Source organism: Zonotrichia leucophrys, chromosome 3 (assembly GCF_028769735.1).
Source record: "Zonotrichia leucophrys gambelii isolate GWCS_2022_RI chromosome 3, RI_Zleu_2.0, whole genome shotgun sequence".
Lineage (NCBI taxonomy): Eukaryota > Metazoa > Chordata > Aves > Passeriformes > Passerellidae > Zonotrichia > Zonotrichia leucophrys.
The window spans coordinates 11,641,874-11,664,132 of NC_088172.1; the positions used below are offsets into that span (position 1 = coordinate 11,641,874).

At 37.6% G+C, this 22,259-nt stretch overlaps 1 protein-coding gene across 31 annotated transcripts in view; it reads left to right on the forward strand.

The window, feature by feature from the left end:
• RIMS1 (regulating synaptic membrane exocytosis 1) overlaps nucleotides 1-22,259 on the forward strand; it is a 305,676-nt gene that overhangs the window by 278,395 nt on the left and 5,022 nt on the right. For all 31 annotated transcript variants that reach the window (XM_064707378.1, XM_064707380.1, XM_064707383.1 and 28 more), the window contains 2 exons: nucleotides 17,595-17,736; nucleotides 21,220-21,332. In XM_064707378.1, the coding sequence (XP_064563448.1) occupies nucleotides 17,595-17,736; nucleotides 21,220-21,332 (255 nt within the window). The remainder of the gene's footprint in view (nucleotides 1-17,594; nucleotides 17,737-21,219; nucleotides 21,333-22,259) is intronic.

Here is a 22,259-nt window from a genome sequence, read left to right on the forward strand (position 1 = left end):
CACCTCTGGGCCACATGAAGTAGCTACATGCTTGTTCTTGCCACTCTACATGCAATAAGTAAACTGTGTCAGAGCACCAGGCTTGAACCTGATGGGTGATAACTGGGTGATAGCTAAGTTCAAATTACAAATGCAAGAGTGCCTTTGGCACACTTATTTTCCATAGGTACAACTGTCTTATTATTTCTGATTCTATTTTTATAGATTTTCCTGAAATGCTGTAACGCTCTACCTCATAAGTGGTTTCTCTCATTTGCTCTGCTGATTGCTCAGCACCCATAAGATGTAAAGTCAGCTTTCTAAGATTCTGTGTGAATGCTAGATTCTGTGTGAATGCTAGACTCTGTGTGAATGCTAATCAAGAGGCACAGTTGTGTGTGTGTCTGTTTTGTATTTTTGTATTAATTGTTTGCACAGAAGGAACCATCAATATATTTATGTTAAAGAAATTGAGGTTGTCAGCCTCAGAAGCAGTGCCATGAAAAATCTTTAAGAAGCCCATTGGTTAATTGTTTTAAATGCAATCAAATGTCTGGTGATCTCCTTAAATATCCTACCTCTTTTGATGAGCAAAATGTCATCATTAAAACTACTACTGTGTAATTGCTATGAATCTTTCCAGTCAAAACAAAAACTGAATAGATGGAAATGTGTAGATGGAAGTGACACAGTGAATTGTAAATTTATTGTAACTTGAATCAGTTGTGCTCTCAGCACAACTGTCATGATCCAAGCCTTTCATACATTGTCATCAGTCAAGTAGAATATGTAATAACAGCACCTGTGATACAATATTTATGAAGAAGGTATAAGTACTTTAATAATTTTTTGTGTACCATTAACAAATTATTTTTTTCTAGGATATGGAACTGCCAGTTTTTGCATGCTGGTAATATAATAATGCTCTTAGTCTTGAAAGGGCAGTTGGGGAGCACAGCAAGCTGCAATGTGCTGTCACTCTCCCAGTGCTGCCCTGTGCCGGGTGCTGGTGCACTGAGCAGTAAATATGTTCTCTTAGTCTTACCTGGGGGTTGTGTGCCAATGCTTTTGTCAATACTATGCTTTCTTAGTATTGTTTGAATGCTGCTTTTTGTTTATAGTTGCAAATAGTCTGTTGCTGAAAGAGCAAACAATATTTGGACAGCATGAAATTTAGTTGAGTTAAAAGTGAGGAAGAGAAACAGCAAGGCAAATCAAATGTCCAGCTGGATCAGTCATTGATCCCGTAAAGGAGGCTGAATTATGACAGAGGAGACTGAGAGGGAATCTCATCAATGCATATGAATATCTCAAAGATGGGTGTCAAGCAAGGAGTAACAGCCATAAACTAAAACATAAGGAGGCCCACCTCAGCATGAGGAAGAACTTGTTCACACTGAGGGTGGCAGAGCACTCGCACAGGGTGCCCAGGGAGGTTGTGGAGTCTCCCTCTCTGGAAGCATTCAAAACCCATCTGGAGGTGTTTCTGTGTAACCTGCTCTAGGTGACCCTGCCGTGGCAGGGATTTTGGTCTGGATGATGTCCAGAGGTACCTTCCAACCCCAACCATTCTGTGATTCTGTGATATCAATTTAGGGTGACAGATGTGACATCTCCTGACTTTCTTCTCATGCTTTATTCTTTATCTGTGTTCCTGTGGTGCCTGTGACTACAATATTTTCAGTACCTATGACAGAACCATATGCCATAGAGAAGTAGGATCACCAGTTTTTGTTTAAAGAACTATGTATGAAATGAAGTTGCAAAACTGAGAAGTGAACATTGATGTTTTGCATTGTAACATTCTTTTTCCACTTTAAGAACTTCCCACAGGCATGCCAGTCAACATGTTAGCTGCACAGATAGTTTCTCTTTATGTATAAAAATGGTCTCTTTGTTGGTGGGATATGCTTATTTTTAAGAAATTGTCTTGAGAGTTTGATGCTTAAAAATCCCATTGATTTCAAGGCTTAAGAATTTAGCAGCCCAATAAGACTGTTCTGTAGAATAAATGGATGATCTTTTGCAGATTTTTTTTTTTCTGTTGTTCAAAGTTTTCTATTCTCTTAGAGTTGTAGTAAGAGTATAGCAGTCATTTTGCAATCCTGACTGGAGCAAGAACTGCTATGGCTGCTATTAAATATGTACTGTTGGACTTTGTAGTGCAATTTATTTTATGTGCTATTAATTTATGTTCTGAATTTTATAGTTCATGTCAGACTCTTAAGTAGTAGTGATGGTTCTTTGTTCATTGCATTGTTGGCAGCCATAGACCTTAAATCATTTTACAAAGGAACGGTAAGTGCCATTGTCCCCTTTTATTGAGGAGCAAACTTCAGGACTGCAAGTGATCCACTGAAAATCCCACAGTCTGCAGAAGAGCCAAGACTTCCTAAAAAGCTTACAGCTTGAACTGTGAGATTAAAAGATATTTGTAACTGCTTGACTGTAGCATAGTGGGCATGTATGTGTGTGACCACTTGTGTTCAATCTTTACACAGGGGTATTGCTTTAAGGAAAGGGTCTGTGGGACACTTAATTTCCATACTTTATAACACATCTATATATCACTTACATATTAAACATGTTTAATAATGTTTACAATATAAACCAGAACAGTGTTAGCTTTATTGAAATTGGGATCTGTGGCTGAAAGCGATATAATGTTTGATGCCCAAACATGCTAAAGTAGGACTCAGCTCTGTGCTGCTGGGGTATAATGTGGGCCAGCTTCATTTCTTCATTTCTTATGTTCTGCCAGTAAGAATGTTTCTGTTTGGGGGATTTTAATTAATTGCTCTTCAGAGATTACTTGCTTTTATGGTAAATACCACAGATTACTCCTTGCAGTGTAAAGTTAGCTAAATGAGCAAGTAGTGGTACCTGATTAGTTGATGGGTTTTAGTGATATTATAGAAGCTATGTTGACCACGAGCTGAGTCAGGAGCTGACTGTAAGAAGATTCCTAAAGTCTTTTAAGCTGAGAACTCAGTTGAACTATGAAGAAATGCATAGGATATGTGAACAGCTCATTAATTAAATTAAAACAGATTCATCCATCACTGGGTTGCCTTGCAAACGTGTATGTTTATACTCACATCCTTTTGACTGTTCTTTTAGCTCATGTTTTGTACTTCAGAACATAGCATGGTGACATTTGTTATCCTTGATGGCACAGTGCTGAACTCTGTAACAAGTTGTTTTCATTATAATTGTTAGGATTTTTTACCAAAATAAGAATTATCACTGTCAAAATGATCCTTACAAAATACCTGAAAATACTGTGGTTACCAGCCTTGCTGAATAGGAAGGTGGTATGATAAGAGATCACTTAAGTGTATAAAAGATGTTCTTCTATCCTTTGTAAATCTGAAGAAAAGCAGACCAGAATTTCACCACAATTCTGGGTTGGTGCTTTATTTTTCATTGTGTTGTTGGGATGAATAGAACAGAACATAATATAAATTCGCAGACTGAGAGTTGTATTAAAAACATAGGATTTTTTAATATAAATCATATCCTAGTAGCAAATATTTCAAATTTTCAGGCACCATTGTGCTGGAGCAGGAGTTTATAGGCAAGTTAACTTTGATTTCTAAAGTGTTTTATTTCCCTCACTGTTGAACCAAATAATGTTACATTACAAAGTATAGGAATTTTCTTCAAATATGATGTATTAAGTGTCCTCGTGATGGTGAGGTTCAGTCCTGTGCATGCTTCATGGGGAATAGCCCCATGGAGATCTACGCATGATGAACTTGGACTTGGTGAAAATTCTGCATGTTTTTGTGAATATGTACGACAAAAAAACTTCTTCTGGATGTAGGGGAAAAGAAAATATTTAACAACACCATACACTTCAGATTTGCTCTAAATAACCCATGATTTTATATTTTGTTTGATATAGTCAGTGATTCTCTGTAGCCTAAAGTTCCTTTGAGGATGACAAAAAATATAGAAAAGTTAAGGCCTTTGAAAAACTTTTGGTCTTCAGTGGGTATCTTTCTCTTTCCCAACATGGCATTACACATAGTGCAGTCTTCAGAGAAAACTGCCCCTGGGCAGGGGTTAGAAAAATTGATTTTACTTAAAGATTTCAATGGAAAAAACCATAAATTATTCTAAGAATTTTTCTGACTATATATTGGTAGATCCTAAGAGAAATGCTTTCAATTTTCCACTAGAATATGTTCTTGTTAAAAATTAAATACATTTATTAGAAGCCGAGGAAAAGAGGAGATATCATGAATAAAAATAATATTTTGAAGAGAGTATGCAATCAGGCACATTGTATGAAAGGATTATTAAGTAAAAAAAAGTTCGATTTGAGTCATTTTTCAGTTACATTGGCTCCTGTTACCACTGAAATGCAGATTAAAACTCATTTCAAAAGAAAGTGGAGATTGTGCTCATTACATATCTTCAGTGCTATGTCACTAACAGATAGGGTAAATCTTGTTATTGCAGACTCTTTTTCAAAAATATTATTTTTCTAATATCTGACATACTAGTTTTGATACTTTTCATAGCCTTAAGATGGTGTGTTTAATAACATATAATTATGGTGATTTAAAGACTGGAAAATAGTTATTAAAATATCTATGTATGATATTTAAGTTTATTCAAACTCACTTTTACATTGTTCTTATTCTGGCAGTAGCTATTTCTTTTAATTTATCAAGGAGCTTCCCAAAATTTCTGTTTTATGATATTTGCATGCTCTTGATGTCATCTTTCATTGTGTTTTTATTAGAAGTTAGCTATCAATTAGATAATTGTATTATGTCCTATCAGACCTTACTTAGTCAGGAAGATAGTAATTCCAGCTTTATATAAAAAAGCCAGGCTTTATGCACTTTTTATTATTTGTTGTTTTATCTCAAATCTTCTGTCACATTAGATTTTGTTGTACCCATGGAGTTTTAAAGTCTGACATATTATAGAGAGTATAACAACAAAACAGCATATTTCCTTAAATAGTATTTCCTAATTATAAAGCAAGACTGTGCTCTGATCTTAGACTTTACCTTATGAGATTTTGATTTATTGTGTACATAGGAATCTTTTTTTTTTTCTGTGCATACATTATGTTTAATACTTGTTTTGAGAGCATCTTACCTATGTGGAATTTATGTGTCTTACTTTTCCCTGCTGTTTAATTGGCCATTGCTATTTTGATACCAACCTGTACTTAACAGCAGCTACCCTCTCACACTTAAAACACACCCAAGAAGAACCACTCTCATTAATGACCACAATAATCCTAGGCAGCAAATAGAGGTTTATCTCTCAGTTCCAAGAAAAAACACTATCTGAAATAATTTGTGTAATAGAGATAATAAGAGATTAGTGCATCTGTTCCAAAGAGCCTGACCTTCAAACCATTAGCTCTGCAAGGTTCGAGCACCATGGTGTAATCCTGCTATGAAAGGCAAGTTTGTTTTACTTTTGTATTTTATGATCTTCATCCATGAGCTAATATATATGGAAATCCCTGGAAAGATGTAGTACTACTTGGCTTGAGTAATAGAGTCTAAAGTTACTGGAAAAGGCAGGTTTCTGTTTAACCAATAGTAAGCCTAGAACCATGAAAATAAGGTTTGTTAATTATATTTTGATTTTGTGCTGTGTACTCTGGAGAGCCAACTTTTTCTCTGCTATCCAAAAGTATATTCAGAATTCGAAATCTGGTTCATACTGGCTGATTGATTATTGCAGATTTTCATGTTTGTTATTATGATGTGGATTTGAAAATATCCCTTTGTACAGAGCTGTGCAATTTTCTGCTGTCCTTTCACATTTTCTTTGGTGCCAATGCTGATGTGCAAGTTTGATTTTCCAGTTTATCATTAAATGGTTGTTATTTCTTCAGCTGTGATAGGTTTGTTAGTGCTCTATATCAATACAGCAGGAAAATTTAATGCTCAATCATAGCATCTGCTTTTGAGTAATACACAGGGAAGGAAATGGCCTGTTAAATAGTTCAGAAGTAGTGAAATTAGCTTTGTATTGTATTTTTGTTATCAGCATACATGGAACAACATTTCTGGATATGTTATTTGTTCAAGACAAGTGCCTTTGATTCTTAAACTTACTGGTATTCATGCACAGTTGCATTAAAATATGTCTTTCATATAATGTTCTCTTTTAGTTGGCACAGCAGTTTGGAAGTGTTCACTTCAGAAATATCTAGAAGTTTGGGAGGGAATCAGGTTTTTTTTTCTGTAGAGATAGGCTGTATTAGCACCACTTTTTTTTCCCCCCATCTGATTCTGCCTTGTGTCTGAAAGGGCTTTAAAATTTTGTAAGTGATCACTTTCTGCTTCTATTTATTGGCTGTAATTCAGATACTCTCAAATATTATTTTATTATATATATGGCTAATTCTCCCTTGTACTTATATTTCTCTTAGCTTTTTATCATATTTGTAACAGATTATTTATATGCTAAATCTATTATAAAACAATAAAAAATCTTGCTTTGTAGTAAAAAATTAAGTGTCATTTACTAGGGAAATCACAGATTAACTCTTTCTGTATTGGTGTGCTTTTTACCTCATGTCTGTTGAGTGCTGTCTCATCTGCTTCTCCTTTGAGACAGGCAAGTGCTTCCTTGCTAAGCAAGGTGTGTGACAAGAGAGGAGAGCTGGGGAAATGAGAAATGAGCAGCCATAGGGACTGCAAAAATAACCTGTAATTGTCTTTGATGGCAAAATGCAAGGTGTTACAGAAAATCCTGCTGTCTCACGCTGCTCCCTACCTAGCCCAGAGATCAAAGCAATACTGATGACAGGTTTTCTGTGCTGGTGTCTGTCTGTGGCACAGCTGAACTTTTACATCTTGTCAGTGGTGTTTTCCTCAGAGCATATTTGATAATGAACACACACACCTTAGGATTTCATGGCAGAGTTATGCTGGAGCATTCATTTGGGAGGTTTGGCTGAACGATGTGTCTCTGAAGCAGGTCTTTGTGTGCAGTTGTCCACTTTCAATAATATAAACACAAAGGGAATAATTATATCTTAGAGTTATGCAGTGTTTATCCAGCACAGATCCGCTGCCCAAGGCGTAGATGTTCTTACCCACAGATGGCTGTAACTAATGCAAACCAGACTGAGAGAAGTGCCACAAAAAGCTCTTTGGAAATGGAAGCATTAAGTGACTGTCTTGCTCACTACTTACCTGTCTTAACTACTACTGTGAATAAAAAGCTGTTTCAAAAGATAAATTTTTGCACCGGGACCACTATTAGCTGGATTTGAACTCTAGTTGATCAAAAGAAAGAGCATCTCCTGAGTTTTTAACCTCCTTTCTGGAAGTTATTACCTGGGCTGACCTCAAAGGTGAGAAGTATTGTCTGTATGTCATCACAACCTAGCTGGCTTGGAACTTTAGGTAGTTACATTTTAAAAGCAATTCAAAAGCAAAGTAAGCATGAGCACAGGTACTTTGGCTGAAAAAGAGCATAGTTATAGTTTACTATAGCTGAAACTTCAGTGGGATCACTGATGGTGGTACAAGGGACAGCAGTGCAAACAAGGTTGCAAAAACAACATGCAATATTTTGTCTAAATTTGTAGAAAGTTTAAATAAAAGTTTATTTGAGGTGTGGTACTTTGGAGGCTACCAAGAAAAAATTACTTTGTAGAGAGTTTAATATTTCAGGATTCAGTGGTGGAAGAACAAGCCAAGTCTTTGGTCAGCCTTTGTGTTACACATCCAGAAGAGTAAGTCAAACAATTTTAATCCTGGAAAGGGGATTTGGCCCTACAAATAAGAATATTTGGAATGATTTTTCCTGGGATTAGGAGAAGAAACATAAAGGAGGAAAGGCTGTGACCCAAGGAGCTTTCTGAGAGGCTATAGAGCCATGGAGCTTTCCTCCTGTGTGTTTTTTATTTCAACTTTAAAGCTCTGTGGAGTTCCCCTAAGCAAGAACCTGTGTGAGACGGAACTTCGGTGCTCTTGCCACAAGTGCAGTGCTTTGTGCAAAACTGCTCAAGGTGGCAGGCAGGTCCTGGAACCTTTGCCAGGTACAGGCTGAACACAGGTCTTGGGAGACTGACATGAACACATTAGCAGCTCCCAACATCAGCATTTCATTCCCACCATGGTATTGTATTGAGAAAAATCTTTCCATTTAATCATATTTTGGGGTTTTTTGTTTGTGGGTTTTTTTTTAATTTAACGCACATCATGAGAGAATTGCATACCATACAGCTATGTCTTTTTCAAAAAGGTAATATCATCTTCTAAGCATTATTTCTAAAATTATCAAGAAGATAACTTCAACTATTGCACTAAATAGGAAATCTGTGCCTAAGCAATGAAAATACATGGACATTTCTGCATAGGAGTGACATGAGATATACTGCATCACTACCGGGGAGGATTTTGAGTTTGTCACCTCTACAGTTTTTGCAATCTTAAATGTGTTATGTGTTACTTAAATCTGTTATGTGTTTACTAGCTGAAAGGAACAGTTTAATTTGTGGCATTTTTCTCCTTAATTATTTTATTATGCTTGAAATAACCAGAACTTTACCATAACTTGAAGATCTACAGAACTGTATTGTGCACATTTTAATTTTTTCTTCATTATAATTCTGTTTGAAATAATGCTCTTATTTTGGCTTGACAAATGCTGAGTAATTTCCTTTTTCCTTTCTGGCTGTAATCACCCTGAGAAGGCACATTGGTCCCTAGAATTTCAAATGCCAGTTGATTCTTAACAAATTGCAAAATGAAAGTATAATACATTTTCAGAATAGGGTATGCCAGAAACAGAAAATTTTGACATAGAAACAAATATTGCAAAGTCTGTTTCTATGTCAAAAGGAAGTTTAAAGATGAAAGGAGCAATTAAATAATGAAGTTCTGTTCTCAGAATGCATATGGGCATTTCAGAGGTAGTGAAACTTTTTAACTCTGCTGTGCTCAAGTCCCTCTAAGACAGTAACATCATTTAGACTTTTCTGCTGCATAACTATAACTTAATATTTAATGCTAATTTGATGTTTTCTCAGGTTTGCAGTGTTTCAGGTGGTTTTGTACCAAATTCATGCAAAATGAGTCAAAATCACCGGGACAGAGAAATGTGATTCTGAATTCATCTGACTCCTCATCAAATTTTGACCAGGAGCATTAAAAAAAATGCATGACCATTGACCAAGGTTGCTTAGAATATTTTGTGCTCTGGAAAATGCAGTGCTGACTGAATTTTTTAACCTTTCAGCAATATATTACAAAGTGCTAGCTGGCAGGTAGTTCAGTCCTTTTTTCTCTGCAAGGCCCTGTAATGTAATCACAGTTGTAAAAGGAACTTGTGAGTGAAGCAACTTGATCATTCCTCGCAGTGCTGCCGCGCCAAGTGGTTACAGGATAACGAGGGAGAGGCAACGCCAGGACCCCAAAGATTTATTCTACCCAGAAACCACACAAGTTATTTAAACAAAGGTGAAGCTGCTTTAGGTGCTGGCTGCTTGCTAAGGATTATATCTTAGCCAATGTTTAATTTTGCTTAAACCAAAGGTAAGCTTGTATTTTCTATGTTTTACTGTGGTGAGCCTGTTCATGAGTCTTGCTTTAGCAATGTATGGTAGTCTGGAGTTACAGCTTTGCAATGCTACAGTCACTAAAGAAAAAACGGAGTTGGTGTGGCACCGTGTTGATCTGATACATTAGAAATGATCTCTTAAAGGCAGGTTATTAACATTTTTAAAGGGAAGTGTGATATTCACCTGGGAGTTGCTGGTAGTGGTAAAATAATACTTAGAGTGCTTGAAAGTTGCAGTTGGAGCAAATCAAACTACTGAAAAGGTAAAGCATTTTCAGATAATTTCACTGTTGGTAATTGAGATGAAAAGGAAGGAACTGTTTCTGAAGCTGTAATGTCTCCTGATTAGTATGCTGTGTAATTGTATTAGGTTGATGTATTACTCAGAAACTTTTCAACTGTACAAAAAGGCATGTAACATTTTTTACTGGAGGATACTTTAGCACTAGTGGTTTTGACAGTGTTTCAATTTACAGATTTTTGGAGGTTATTAAAGTAAGTAGACTTTGGGCTTCCATCATGTACAGCACATAGTTCTCGGGAAATTTTTGGAAGATGCATAGTAGCAGTGAATTTCTTTACTATTGATGGCTTATAAATTGTAATATTGGTGGTATCATCCTGTAAAATATTGTCTTTTATTAATTACAATGTCATGTTTTAATAAGAGATACTGAACTCTTTGTAATTGTGAAGACTTTCTTAAAAGGTCTCAAATTTACTAAAATTGTAATGGCTGCCTAAAACCACAAAAGACATCAAGTTATTGAAATATGTATAAATTCCTAATTAAATGAAACATTGATTTGGTTTATCTGAAAAATCTCCTTTTTTTTTTTTTCTGCATTGCAGTTCATTTTCCCCTGCTGTATTAACTGCAAGCTGTGCCCCAGCACCCTTGCCTTGGACAAATGTTATCTCTATACCATATGTCAGTTCTCTGACAGGGCTTGGCTGGTTATAAATAATGTTGTAATATAGGGCTGTGTTTTAAATTAAAAATGTTATTATTGAAGTACTTACAGCTCTCCTGAGCTTCTTTTGCTCTGTCTCACATTCTCCTCCCATCTAACAAAAAAGCCAAGAGTATATGAGAAAGTGAGTGCTTGATATTTTATAAACTGTTTATATAGTAAATAATTTGTTGGAAACATGGGTTTGTTGTTTTAATAATTAAATTTCATTTCAATAGGCTTTAGGAGTTGAAGAACAGGGCATGTGTACCTATTACCAGCTTCACTGACATATTCTGGTTTTGTATAGCTCTTTGCATATGGGTGAAGAAGGTAATTAAGATGCTTTCATTTCTGTATGTTTATAAAGTATGCTTAGCACAATCCCAGAAGTAGAAACTCGTTGCTATAGATCATCTTTGATTGCCTCATTTTGGCTGACAGATAGTGGCTCTTTTCTCATCATTGGAAGTATGTGGACAAAACAATTAATCTTCATAAATTTCAGAAGCTATAACTGATCTTTTTCTGACCAGAAATCCTTGCTTTGCCTTAAGATACATATGTCCTGATTAAACACAGATTTTCTTCCCTGACATGAAAAAAACATAAGTATCAGAATAAACATCTAAAACACATGCTTGTTTCTACTTTTATTCTTTTATTTTTTTTCAGTAAATATGTCTAAAATATCTAAAGGAGATACAATCTGTAAAAACATTTGCTTAAAGTTTTGAGACCACTGTCAGCTAGTAAAAATGGCCTGATTTTCCACTTGGTGCTTTTGTTTTGATGCTTTGCACTGTTCCTGTCATTTGCTCTCAAAGTGCTACTTCTGTTTCATGCAAGCCACTAGGAGCTGTTGGATAAGTTACTTTTAAATCTAAAACTGTTAAGAGTCTGACTCTGCAAGTTTGATTTTCAGTGAAAAATACAGTCAAAAGGTGAGATTCTGTTGTATGTACACTGTCTAAAATGCCATCAAAGATTGATACAACCATTGACATCAATTCAGTGAAGTCTCTTTCTCTCAGGATTGGTGCTTTGCTCCTTTGGTGATTGTTCCTTTGCTCTACATATGTCAGAAAAATATATTGTGTATATTAAGGGACTAATTGCACTATCTTTTATGTATAATCTGAAAGTATTGGGAGTGAAAGGTGTTTGCCAGATGAGTTTGTGACTTTATAAATACAGTTTTGAGATACAGTTTATTCCAAACTTCTGATGAAATTTCTTATCAATGAATTATCCTGGCTGAAAAGGTAAATATTCTTTCGAGAAGGTTTTGTAATTTATATAATTTTTTGTAGATTTGCTTTAATAAATAGAAATGGGAAGAAATATATGATGGTTTATATTTGGATTTTAAAACTCTGGATCTAACAGAATATTAACAGCATTCTCCTTTCTTTTGGAGGAACTATTTGGAAGAAATACTTAAAAGACAATTACTGCAACATTTCACATCTTTTTACAAAGAGCATTATATTCTGGAGAGTATTGCACAATACACAGAATTGAAAGTAAAGGGGAATATTGCATGATATAAAGTCTAGAAACTCGTATTGTTGAAATTTGTATTTAAATGTCAATTTTTTTTACTATTTATCTTCTGTCCATAGTTGCTATGCACTTTCAGTCGTAGTGATCAAAGTACTGCTGAGTTCATCTGAGAGATGTACACATTTAAAAATCAAATGCTCTTTGAACTATGTATTTTTTTTCTTCTGTCTCTGTTTTAGGATCATAAGCCAAGGGGCACTTTTCAATGTTGTTTAAAAGCACTACATGCAAAGTGAGGGGGATGCTGCAGAAATTGTAACCCAGCAGGTCTCCGAGCAGCTGAATTTGAAGTTTTAAAGTCACTAACACATCAGAAAGGTCCAGAAAGAATTATGCCCCTTGGCTTTTCTTTTATAGATCTTTGAGGTTGACCCTTGCTATTCAGTTGACACAATCTCGTTGGTGTCTCACACAGTCAGTGTACACACCAACCATATGGTCACAGTCCTGCCAGGTTTCTCTCAGAGCTGGCTTGGAGCTGTAGTTTTAGGCTTTCTTTGGATGCAAGAGCATACTTGATACTGCAATTGAATTGCCCTTGAGCCCTGCAATGCCACTTCTTATGCTCCCTTTCATTAGTGGATTTAGCAGTGGTGCTAAATCCACTAATGCTTTGTTCTCTGGTGTGTTCTTTTGAACCAGTCGTGAATTCTCACATACCTGGGCGCTGCATGTGTGTGAATTTGCTTCTTCTTTGGGTGCTAACCAAGTAGCTGCCCTCAGGTACAGTTCTGGGCAATGCTCACTTAAGGCACCTCTCCCCATAGGCAGCACACAGCCACTCATGTCAGGATTGTCTTCTGCCCTGCAGTGGTCTCTAATACTGTCCTGTTGACTGAGCTGCCAAGCTCACGTCCTTGCACATTTCTTGTATGTCCCCTAGCCTTGACCCATGGCATGAAATATGTACCTTGGCACCTTGGATGAAAGCTTTGCTCCAGCAGCCCCTCATCATTTCAGACTTCTGAACTGAAACAAGAGCAGAATGTAGTAACTGCCTCCAGGTACCACATGGAGCACAAAAGAAAAGCCAGGCCAATGGTGATGCCATGTGCAGCCATGCCTTGGCTAAGTGTGGCAGGGCTGGAAGGGGGGGTGTCTGGCATTGTCCTCTCTAAACTGGACTTACATTTAGAATGTAAAGCTAGCTTTGAGGTATCTGTAGTAGGCCACCTTAAACCTCTAGATAATATCACTGACCCTCTCACTATAATTCTGTTGTTAATAGCTCTTGGCTCCTAGGCTGCAGAGTGATTAGGATGTACAGAAATTTGGAACACATCAGATGCTTTGATATTTTGTGCAGATATAAGGTAGAGCACAGTTGCTTTTTGCTGTGCTTGGTTACTCAGGTCCTGGCCTTTGTTAACTTACTTTGTTGGGAAAAAGCAAAATCAGGGGCCAGTTTCTTGTCAGAACAAACAGGAATCACTATAGGCTATATTTTTAATAAGTAGATGGAAATAGCACATTGTACACACTCATCTGCATGTTATAGCAGGACTGTTACAACCTGTTGATTAATTGCAAAATGCCTGTTGATTAATTGCAAAATGCTTACAAGCTGTGTATATTTCATAGCTGCAGGTGGCTGCTTTATGATGCTTTGGCATCAATTATTAAATCTGAAAAAATATTCATCACATTTGCTTTTTAGTAGTTTTTCTCCAGCTTCTACTTGTCAAGCCAGCTGTTTACATGTAATTTATGCACATCAGTCTGCATTCCTGCATGAAGAAATCCTTACACAATTGACACAGCCGAGAAGCACAGAGACCATTTGGAGTAAATTTTACATCTAAATGATATTCTGTGTAGAGACATTCTCAGCCTGCGCAATGAATATAGTGTAATTTACACAGTGCATGCAAATAACTGTAATGTATTATGAAATTTGATTGTACATATCAAACTAATAAAGATTTGGAGCAAGCATTCTCCAATAAACACCCTGACAAGAGCAGAAAATCTCAGTATGTAATAGCACAGATATTGAACTTGAATATTTAATGAACTTGTATTATTCATGTGAAGATAGCATTCCAAAGAAATATGCAGAGCTGTTAGATTAAAAGTAATATAAGAGGAAAGTGGAAGTTGTCTAAAAGAAGTCTTATCAATAGCAGGGAAAACACTTGTATTTGTTTGGATCCCTTATTTCATTGTGCAGTCAAGGCAGGCCTGGAATTGTATCCCAGAGTGAGTTCACTTTAACAAGGCACCTTTACAAACAGCAGCAGTTCCCAACTCATCTGCATGTTAAGCACCTCCTCCCTCCCTCCCTCCCTCCCCTCCCAGGACTAGGTTTTGCTGAGAAGTTTAGAGAAGCTGACTAACAAGAGAAGCCATGTCTTGACTTTTTGTGTTAAAATTGAAAATATTATGTATTATATCATGTAAGATATAATAAGATGCATAAGTGACCACGGTTAAAACTTCAAAAACCTGTGCAACAAGTATTTTGATTCTTATCAGTGGGCAAAAGCAATTTTCTCTATGCCATAAAGCTCTTGTTGTGTTTCATCATTCTGTTGGGTTACTGTTTTATTTATGATTGTACTTCAGAATATTGACTGAGGTTATAAAAGCAAATAAATTGGAGGGCTCTCTTTTTCCTGGGAAACAGTGTGTGTATTAATAGCAGTCATAAGGGGAGGCAAAAGGATATGTTTGATTCTTCTACCTGAAAAGTAAAAATGCTGATGAGAAAAAAGAAAGAAGTAGAATCTGGAACTGTAAGACAGAGAGCAGTGACTTGAAAAGTACTTGGGAAAAGACAATCCAGTACTTGCTGCTCAGCTAGACAAGGTTTTGGCCATGCACAAGGATTCCTAATTCAGGGTCTGTGTTTTTCAAATCTGTTTAGCAAAAAAGTGTGTTTAAACAGTAGTACCAATGTTATCCATGACAATGTACCATTACTCTTTGAAAAAAAAAAATCCATCTGCTATTTTCCATCTCTACTGTGGCTCAGAGCTAAAATAGTAATTTTTGTAATTTAGTGAATGGATATTTTTACAGTGATTATTTCTATGACTGTATTTGTTATCTGTCCCGACAACCTGGCTCTCACTGCTAAATTTCAGCACCCGCCATGTTGTCCAGGTGGTCGAGAACAACATATCTTAACCAATTTGTGGTCTTGTAGCTACCTCTAGAGTCTCCTCATTTACTTTTCCTGAGCCCTGAATACTCATAAACAACCCTATTCAGCTGAACACATTTCAGGCTCTACCCTATTGTTTCTTCCAGGTCATGCTGCCTGATCTGGCTGGCTCTGGAAATGCAGGCAGGGGGTAAACCACATAATCTCACATACTTGTGGGAGCAGATGGAAACACACACATTTTCAGACAGGTCCTGGCAAGAGAGAGAGAGTGAGATTGAGAAAACAGTATGGGTGCATACCTACAGAAAATGTGAAAATCCTGCTTTGGAGTACAACTCAGTATGTGGCTTATACTTCCTAGGTGCTGTTTGAGTTATTTTTGAGGCTCATCCTGCCTATCAGTATTGATATGCTGAACACATCCTCAGTTTTTAAAGAGAAAGTTCAGGACCAAATGTAGCATCTGAGTTTCTACAGAGTCACTGAAGCTCCAGCAAATCCCTCCCACAGCCACCTGCCCTGTGCAAGAGCGCAGCCTGGTGTACCTTGCCTAGCCTACTCTACCTCACAGGTTAATGTGTTTTCAGCTGACCAAGGACTGGCAATGTGGATGAGCTGTAGTGGCCCACGGGAAAACCTCAGAGCTGTTGGCCTGAGAAGGGAGGAAAGGATCTGTAAAAGTAGCTGATCTCTTCCACATAGAGGCATTTGGGTGCAGCTTAGCGGCCGTAAATAAACAAACCCCAGTCCAAAAAGCTTAAGAGGGAAACCTCAGTTCCTTTCACTGTGGGCATGTCTCCTCTAAGCCCATTATAGTAATTCTTTCACTTTGGCCATGTTTGCTGTTTCCCTGAGAGCTTCAGAGAGGTTAATCTTACAGCTCTATGTTATGATTTCTCCTTGCCCTGCACCATCTCTGCAGACCCAAAGAGCAAGGGCCAGCTGATCTCCACAGCATGTTTGAACACCCTGGGAATGGGCAGGCTGTGTGGGGGCTACAAAAGTCTTATTGTGATGAATAAGATCTGTCAAGATCTGTCAGTTTCAAACATCAACAATGTGCAATAGGAAGGTGAAAATTTTTTCAGAGCAATTCAGTCTCCACAGCAGGTGAAGATGGAAGAAATATTTGCTTTTCATCTGTTTCCCTGAGCAGACCATGAAAAATATGCACGCAGACTTTCCAGGTGGGAATAAAGGAATGCTGAAATGAAGGGGTAAATGCAGAAGAATGTCGTAGCATGTACTTACGTGAAACTTTGTCAAATCTATTACTTTCTGGGAGAAAGTAATGTTACCCATTGAACTTCGGTACATATTTTGAACTAAATTGAAAAAAAACAGGACAATGAGTTTGAAGACAACAAATTTTATTGCATCACATGGAGGCTTTGGTGGAAGAAATTTAGAGATCATTGAGAACAACTATCATCATCTAGAAGTCTAATTTCTGCTGTGTGACTGCAGAATTCACTCTAGATCAGCCATAATGCATAGAGAACCTGTAAAGGACTGGAAGCTTTTCTTGCTCAAGGGAAACATGAAAACTTCCAGATGAAAATGAAATTGCATTTTAAAGGACATGGGATAGAAGCTTTACCAAATGGACAAAGTCTTTAAACTACTTCAAAATATTTACATTACTTTCTAATCCTACAGTTGCAAGCCTGGAGTCTGACTGCCCAGAGAAGTTGTGGAGTCTCCTCACTGGAGATATTCAAGAACTATTTGGACACAATCCTGTGCAATGGGTTCTAGGAAGCAGGGAGGTTGAAACAGATGCTCCACTGTGGTCCTGTCCAGCTTAACTATTCTGTGGTTTCCCAAACAAATTCCCCAAGAGTTCTTTCTGTTTCAGAACTGCTGAGATCATATGTTCTGTAAAGTCTACTGTTTACTTTAAAGACATTTTCTGGTGAGAAGTAAGATTTTGCCAAGTCAAAATACATTATTATATTTTTGATATTAAATATCATAGTATTTATCATTTTTCTGTGGAATGCATAAAGGATATTTTCCCTTTTTTTTATATCTTCTGTGAGAATTGTATCTTCTTTTGCAGTCACTCAACCTAGCAAGGTGACTAGAGGCATATTACCAAGTTTGTGGTTAGTAGACAGTACCACAACCTGTCTACATTCCAACTGTGTAAAGGCTATTAACAAGACATCTATTAACTGTGTAAAGGCTATTAACAAGACATCTATTTTTTAACAGTTTGCCCTAATAAAGATCTTCAGGTTGCAGCCTTTTAAAGAGAAGTCGTTTCCAGTTTGTAACTGAGGAAGAGAGATTGGTTCTTCTATCAGAATAGTCTTTTTATGTTAATAAATGAGAATGACCAAGTCAAATCACTGTTCTTGGGTGAAAACTGCAAGAGAAGGCTTTGCTGTGAGTTATTCTAACTGTTGCTTCTTTTTCTCTGCTTTCAGAGGCTGGCAGCAAGAAGCTAAAGAGCACGATACAGAGAAGCACAGAAACAGGAATGGCAGCAGAGATGAGAAGTCGTATGGTTCGACAGCCAAGTCGAGAATCCACTGACGGCAGCATAAATAGTTACAGCTCCGAGGGCAAGTAAGTGGCATTAAAAATATCAGTAATGTAGGAGATGTTTCTAATGAAGTAGAAGTTTCTTTCCCATTACTTGGGGTGTCCCAAACTCTAGCTGAAGGGAGTAGCTCTGTGTAAAGATTCTTCCTCTTGAAACATTTGAAAAACTGAACTATTTCAGGTACATAACACAAATTTCATGGAAATTGAAATTGAGACAGAACTTCTTAAGAATTCTTATTTTCCCTGTCACCCAGTGAGGCATTTTGTTCATCAAAAGACAACTAAATTAAGACTGCATTACTCAAAACACAACACAGGGGTGCTTTTTCTTTGAGATATATTTGGATTACCTCATAGTTAAACTTCAGATGTTGTATATGAATCCCTGTGATATGAAACTCCGTTCAGTAGTACTAGATACAAAGAAAGTTTAATTTGGAGTTGTTCCAAGTCTCTTATTAAGAGCTGTAAACCCAGGGCCCAGCTGCCCCATCAGCTGAAGTCAGACAGCTGTGGGGAATGGGGCAGCTGTTTCCATTCACCGCTGAAGTTTGATATGTAGAAAAGGAGAACAAAAGCAGTCCTGACACAAAAATATGCAGGAATATTCCAGCATCCTCACAGTTCTCAGTGGAACTCTTACTGCATGTGTCAAGGTGTAGTGGTTACCAGGGAATTCTTAGAAGATGACTCCCCAAATAAAGGGGAAAATGGGGGTGAGCAAATGCACCTTTATAGACCTGGAAAAAAAATGAGATTTGGACTTCTTTGCTTCACTTTTTTGTATGCTTACTGTGTTACCACAATTGCTATTGCATATTGTATGAGGCACAAAGGGCCAAGGCTGCTGTGGTGGCAGTGGCAAGGATCTGTGTAAAGGTGCCTCCATCATCAGATCTTCTCACCACTCTAATTTTTTTTGCAACACTGGAACAAGTTGCCCAGAGAAATTGTGGATAGGCTTATCATCAGGAGTGTTCACAGCCAGGTTAGATGGGGCTTTGAACTACCTGATCTAGTGAAAGGTGTCCTTGTGCATGGCACACGCATCAAAACTTGATGATTTTTAAGGTGCCTTCAAACCCAAACCATTCTATAGTTCTGTGATAATGCTAAGAATTTTAAGAGCCATGTAAGAAAAATAGGCTCCATCATCACTAATTCAAAACCAAAGCAGATAAAGACTAGATGAAGAATGAGGGACAAGAGTAAAATATCCCAGTGTTTTCCCCATTATGATTCCTTGACTGGCCATTACTTCTACCCTTTCAACACTTCACCATGCCATTCTCCTTCCCTTCTCTTAGGCTGGAGTGTCAATCTGTAGGGCACCAGTTACTCACCTTGGTGACAAAGGGCCAAATAAACTGGACCCTTTAGGGAGGAGCTGGGGGAGCCTGTTTCCCTGGTTGGCAGGGGAGAGGAGAGGTGGGAGCCCAGCACTAAGGCTGAGGACATTTTCAGTAGAACAGTTTAATCCTCTGTTCCACCCTCATTGTGTGTAAATAGATTGGGCAGGGCTGGGGCAGCCAAGGTCTGGATATGGAGGTCACAGCAGACGTCTGCAGGACAGAAAGGTAGAGCCATAAATTGCTGATTTGAGAATCAGCCTCTGAGTAAGGCAGTGACAAAAGCAAGCTTGAGAAGCGAACTGGGTGCTTGCACCCCAGGTACCTTGTCATGTTCTTTTGCTTGACCCTTAACTGGAGTTTAATGGATTAGAATTAATACACATTAAGATTAATGTGTACTTCCAACCTTCATCATCATATGTATAGCCAGAAGTGTGATCTCAAGGGAATATTTGCAATGTTGTTACCCAGCCTCTGGCAAAATGTAACAAATTTTTGGAAAAAAGGCCAATGAAACAAGCAAGAAATATCTCATAGCAGATGCAAAAGTGAAAGGATAGTGCCACTGGGGAGAGAAGCAGATAGTATCTTGGTGTTGAACTGAAAACCTTGAGATTCTTTTTTTCCTCCAACTAAATAAACCATATTTTAAAAAAAATCCAAACTAAATTCCTGTGAGAAAGCTTACCTTTTGGAAAATAAAGACTTTTCTAAATAAAAACACTGTGCCAAGGGAATGGCATGAAGCTGAATCAGGGGAGATTTAGGTTAGATGTTAGAAAATGTTTTTCTGCCCAGAGAGTGGTCACAGCAACAAGCCTGACTGAGTCCAAGAAGTGTTTGGACAATGCTCTCAGGCACTTGGTGAGATTTTTGGGGCTGTCCTGTGCAGGGCCAGGAGTTGGACTTTGATGATCCTTGTGGGTCCCTTCCATGCCAGGCTGTTCTATGATTCTATGATATTTTCTGACCAGCTTCAGCCACCAACAGTCAATAAGTTTAATGCAGGCATAGAAAGAGAGGAATGGACTTTTTGTATGCAGCTGCTGGGTTTGAAAAGAACTGTGAGTTGAATGGCTGAAGCACATAAGCCTGATGTGCAGAATCCAAAGCTTTTAGTACTAGGTGCTTTTGGTTTTAATAGGAAGTTTGTTATTATTTTTGCAGTCTAATAGGGAATCTCATTTGAAGAAGTGGTGGATGGCCTGCTGGGGAATACATTGTCTAGACTTGGTTCACAGTCTGTTATTTATTTCTCATAATTGTTATAAGGAATTCAAAGCTGAGTCTTCCCACCATGGATCACTCTTTCTCTCCCTATTTGTTTTTTTTTTTTTTTCTTTTGTTTTTTTTTGGAGATTGTATATCTATTTTAAAGAAAAAGTGGACACTATGGAATATAAGAAAGCAGCTTGGCAAAGTACACATTATAGCATCATAGAATAGCTTGAGTTGGAAAGGACCTGTAAAGGTAATGTAGTCTAACCCCCTGCCCTGGGGAGGGTCATCTTCAAGATGAGGTTGCTCAAAGCCCTGTCTAACCTGGCCTTGAATGTTTCCATATACATTGTGCTGATGTGTTCAGTTTGTATTGTGACAGAGTGGGGGAGCAACTGCAGATCCAGATTTGTCTGCCAAAATATTTTGGCTAGAGAGTGGCATTAGGTTTAGCTCTAATCACCACTACTGCTACTACCTGCCAGTTTACGGCTTCATTAAACAGCTGCAGCTGTTTAATGTATAATTTAGTGTATACATCTGTTTTCCCTGTTTGTTCTAAGTGATGCGGATGGGGTTTGGATCAATGTAAATCACACACTCACTAATGAAGAACAGGCTATGAAATTTCATGAAGCTTTTTATATTCTCTTATACAAGGTCATTCTTAGTCTTTTTACCTATCAACCTCTTCACTGCTCCTGGAGACCTCCTTAGCAAGACCTATTTTATGGACTACTTCAAGTTGATGTGCAGAATTTCTCTACACTGCTTTGGGGTCCATGGGAAACATAATTCCTGATGCTGCAGAATGATTTTTCATTGTGCATCCTGAGCTGCTTGCCTTGTATCAGTAGTACTTTTGTGGTAAATACTGTAGGATGACAGAAATTAATCCTGTTCTTATGCTTAACCAGCTTCTATTTTGTTTCAGCTTAATATTTCCTGGAGTACGGCTGGGCGCTGACAGTCAGTTCAGTGATTTCCTCGATGGGCTGGGACCTGCACAGTTAGTAGGCCGACAAACACTAGCAACCCCTGCCATGGGTAAGCATGATATGTTCTCCTCTGTTAAATGAATAATAAGACAACTAACTAATGCACACACCGGCAGACTACAGCACCGAAAGGATTTTTACCAAATGTCTTCCTTCATTGTCAACATGAAGGTCCTATCTGCAGTCACTGGTGTTCCTATCATGGCAGCACCCAAAGAGGGGTGAAAAACTGTTTGTACCATTTGAGGTGCTGGCTAATCTTATTTGCAATTTGAAGATAGGGGTTTTACTTCCCACACAAAAGTATTGTGACTTCTCCTGTCGTATCTCGCTGCAAAATCTCAACTGTTCAGAGTTTGTATTTACTAGACACAGATTATATTGGATGTGACAGAGGGTTTCTGGCCAAACCACACTTTTCCAAGTTTATTTCATCTAACTCCAGAAAGTGAAACTTCTGGAAACATTTGCAATGACCAGCAATCAGTCACTGATAAAGCCAGGGATTGTCATGAGAGACACAAAGTCCTTTTCTACAACAGCTGCTGGGGGCTATCTGTGATGTTCTCTATTTTCCAGACCAGTCTGCAATTTCCTTTAGCAGCATTAGCTGTAGCTTGTTTATGAACAGGGTATGAGTTGTAGAAGGAGTAACAGAGTGCAAAACTGTGTAATAACTATCTTTGGACACATTTGGGGTTGGAGTTTTTTAAAATATTTTTGCTTAGATATGAGCAGTTCTTAGACATGCTTTAGGATGCTAATTGAGGAGTCCTTGATCCAATACTAGCGATAATATTTCTCCTAGTAATAAGGCTAGTAATATTATCTGATACTAGTAATAATATTTCTCCTGCTGGAAATTATAAATGGCCAATGCTTCAATACAACTGTCTTGGTAAACCAGCTTTAGGAAGCACTACTGAGACACATCTGAAAAAGGAGAGAGAAACAGAAAAAAAAAAATTCAAAAAAC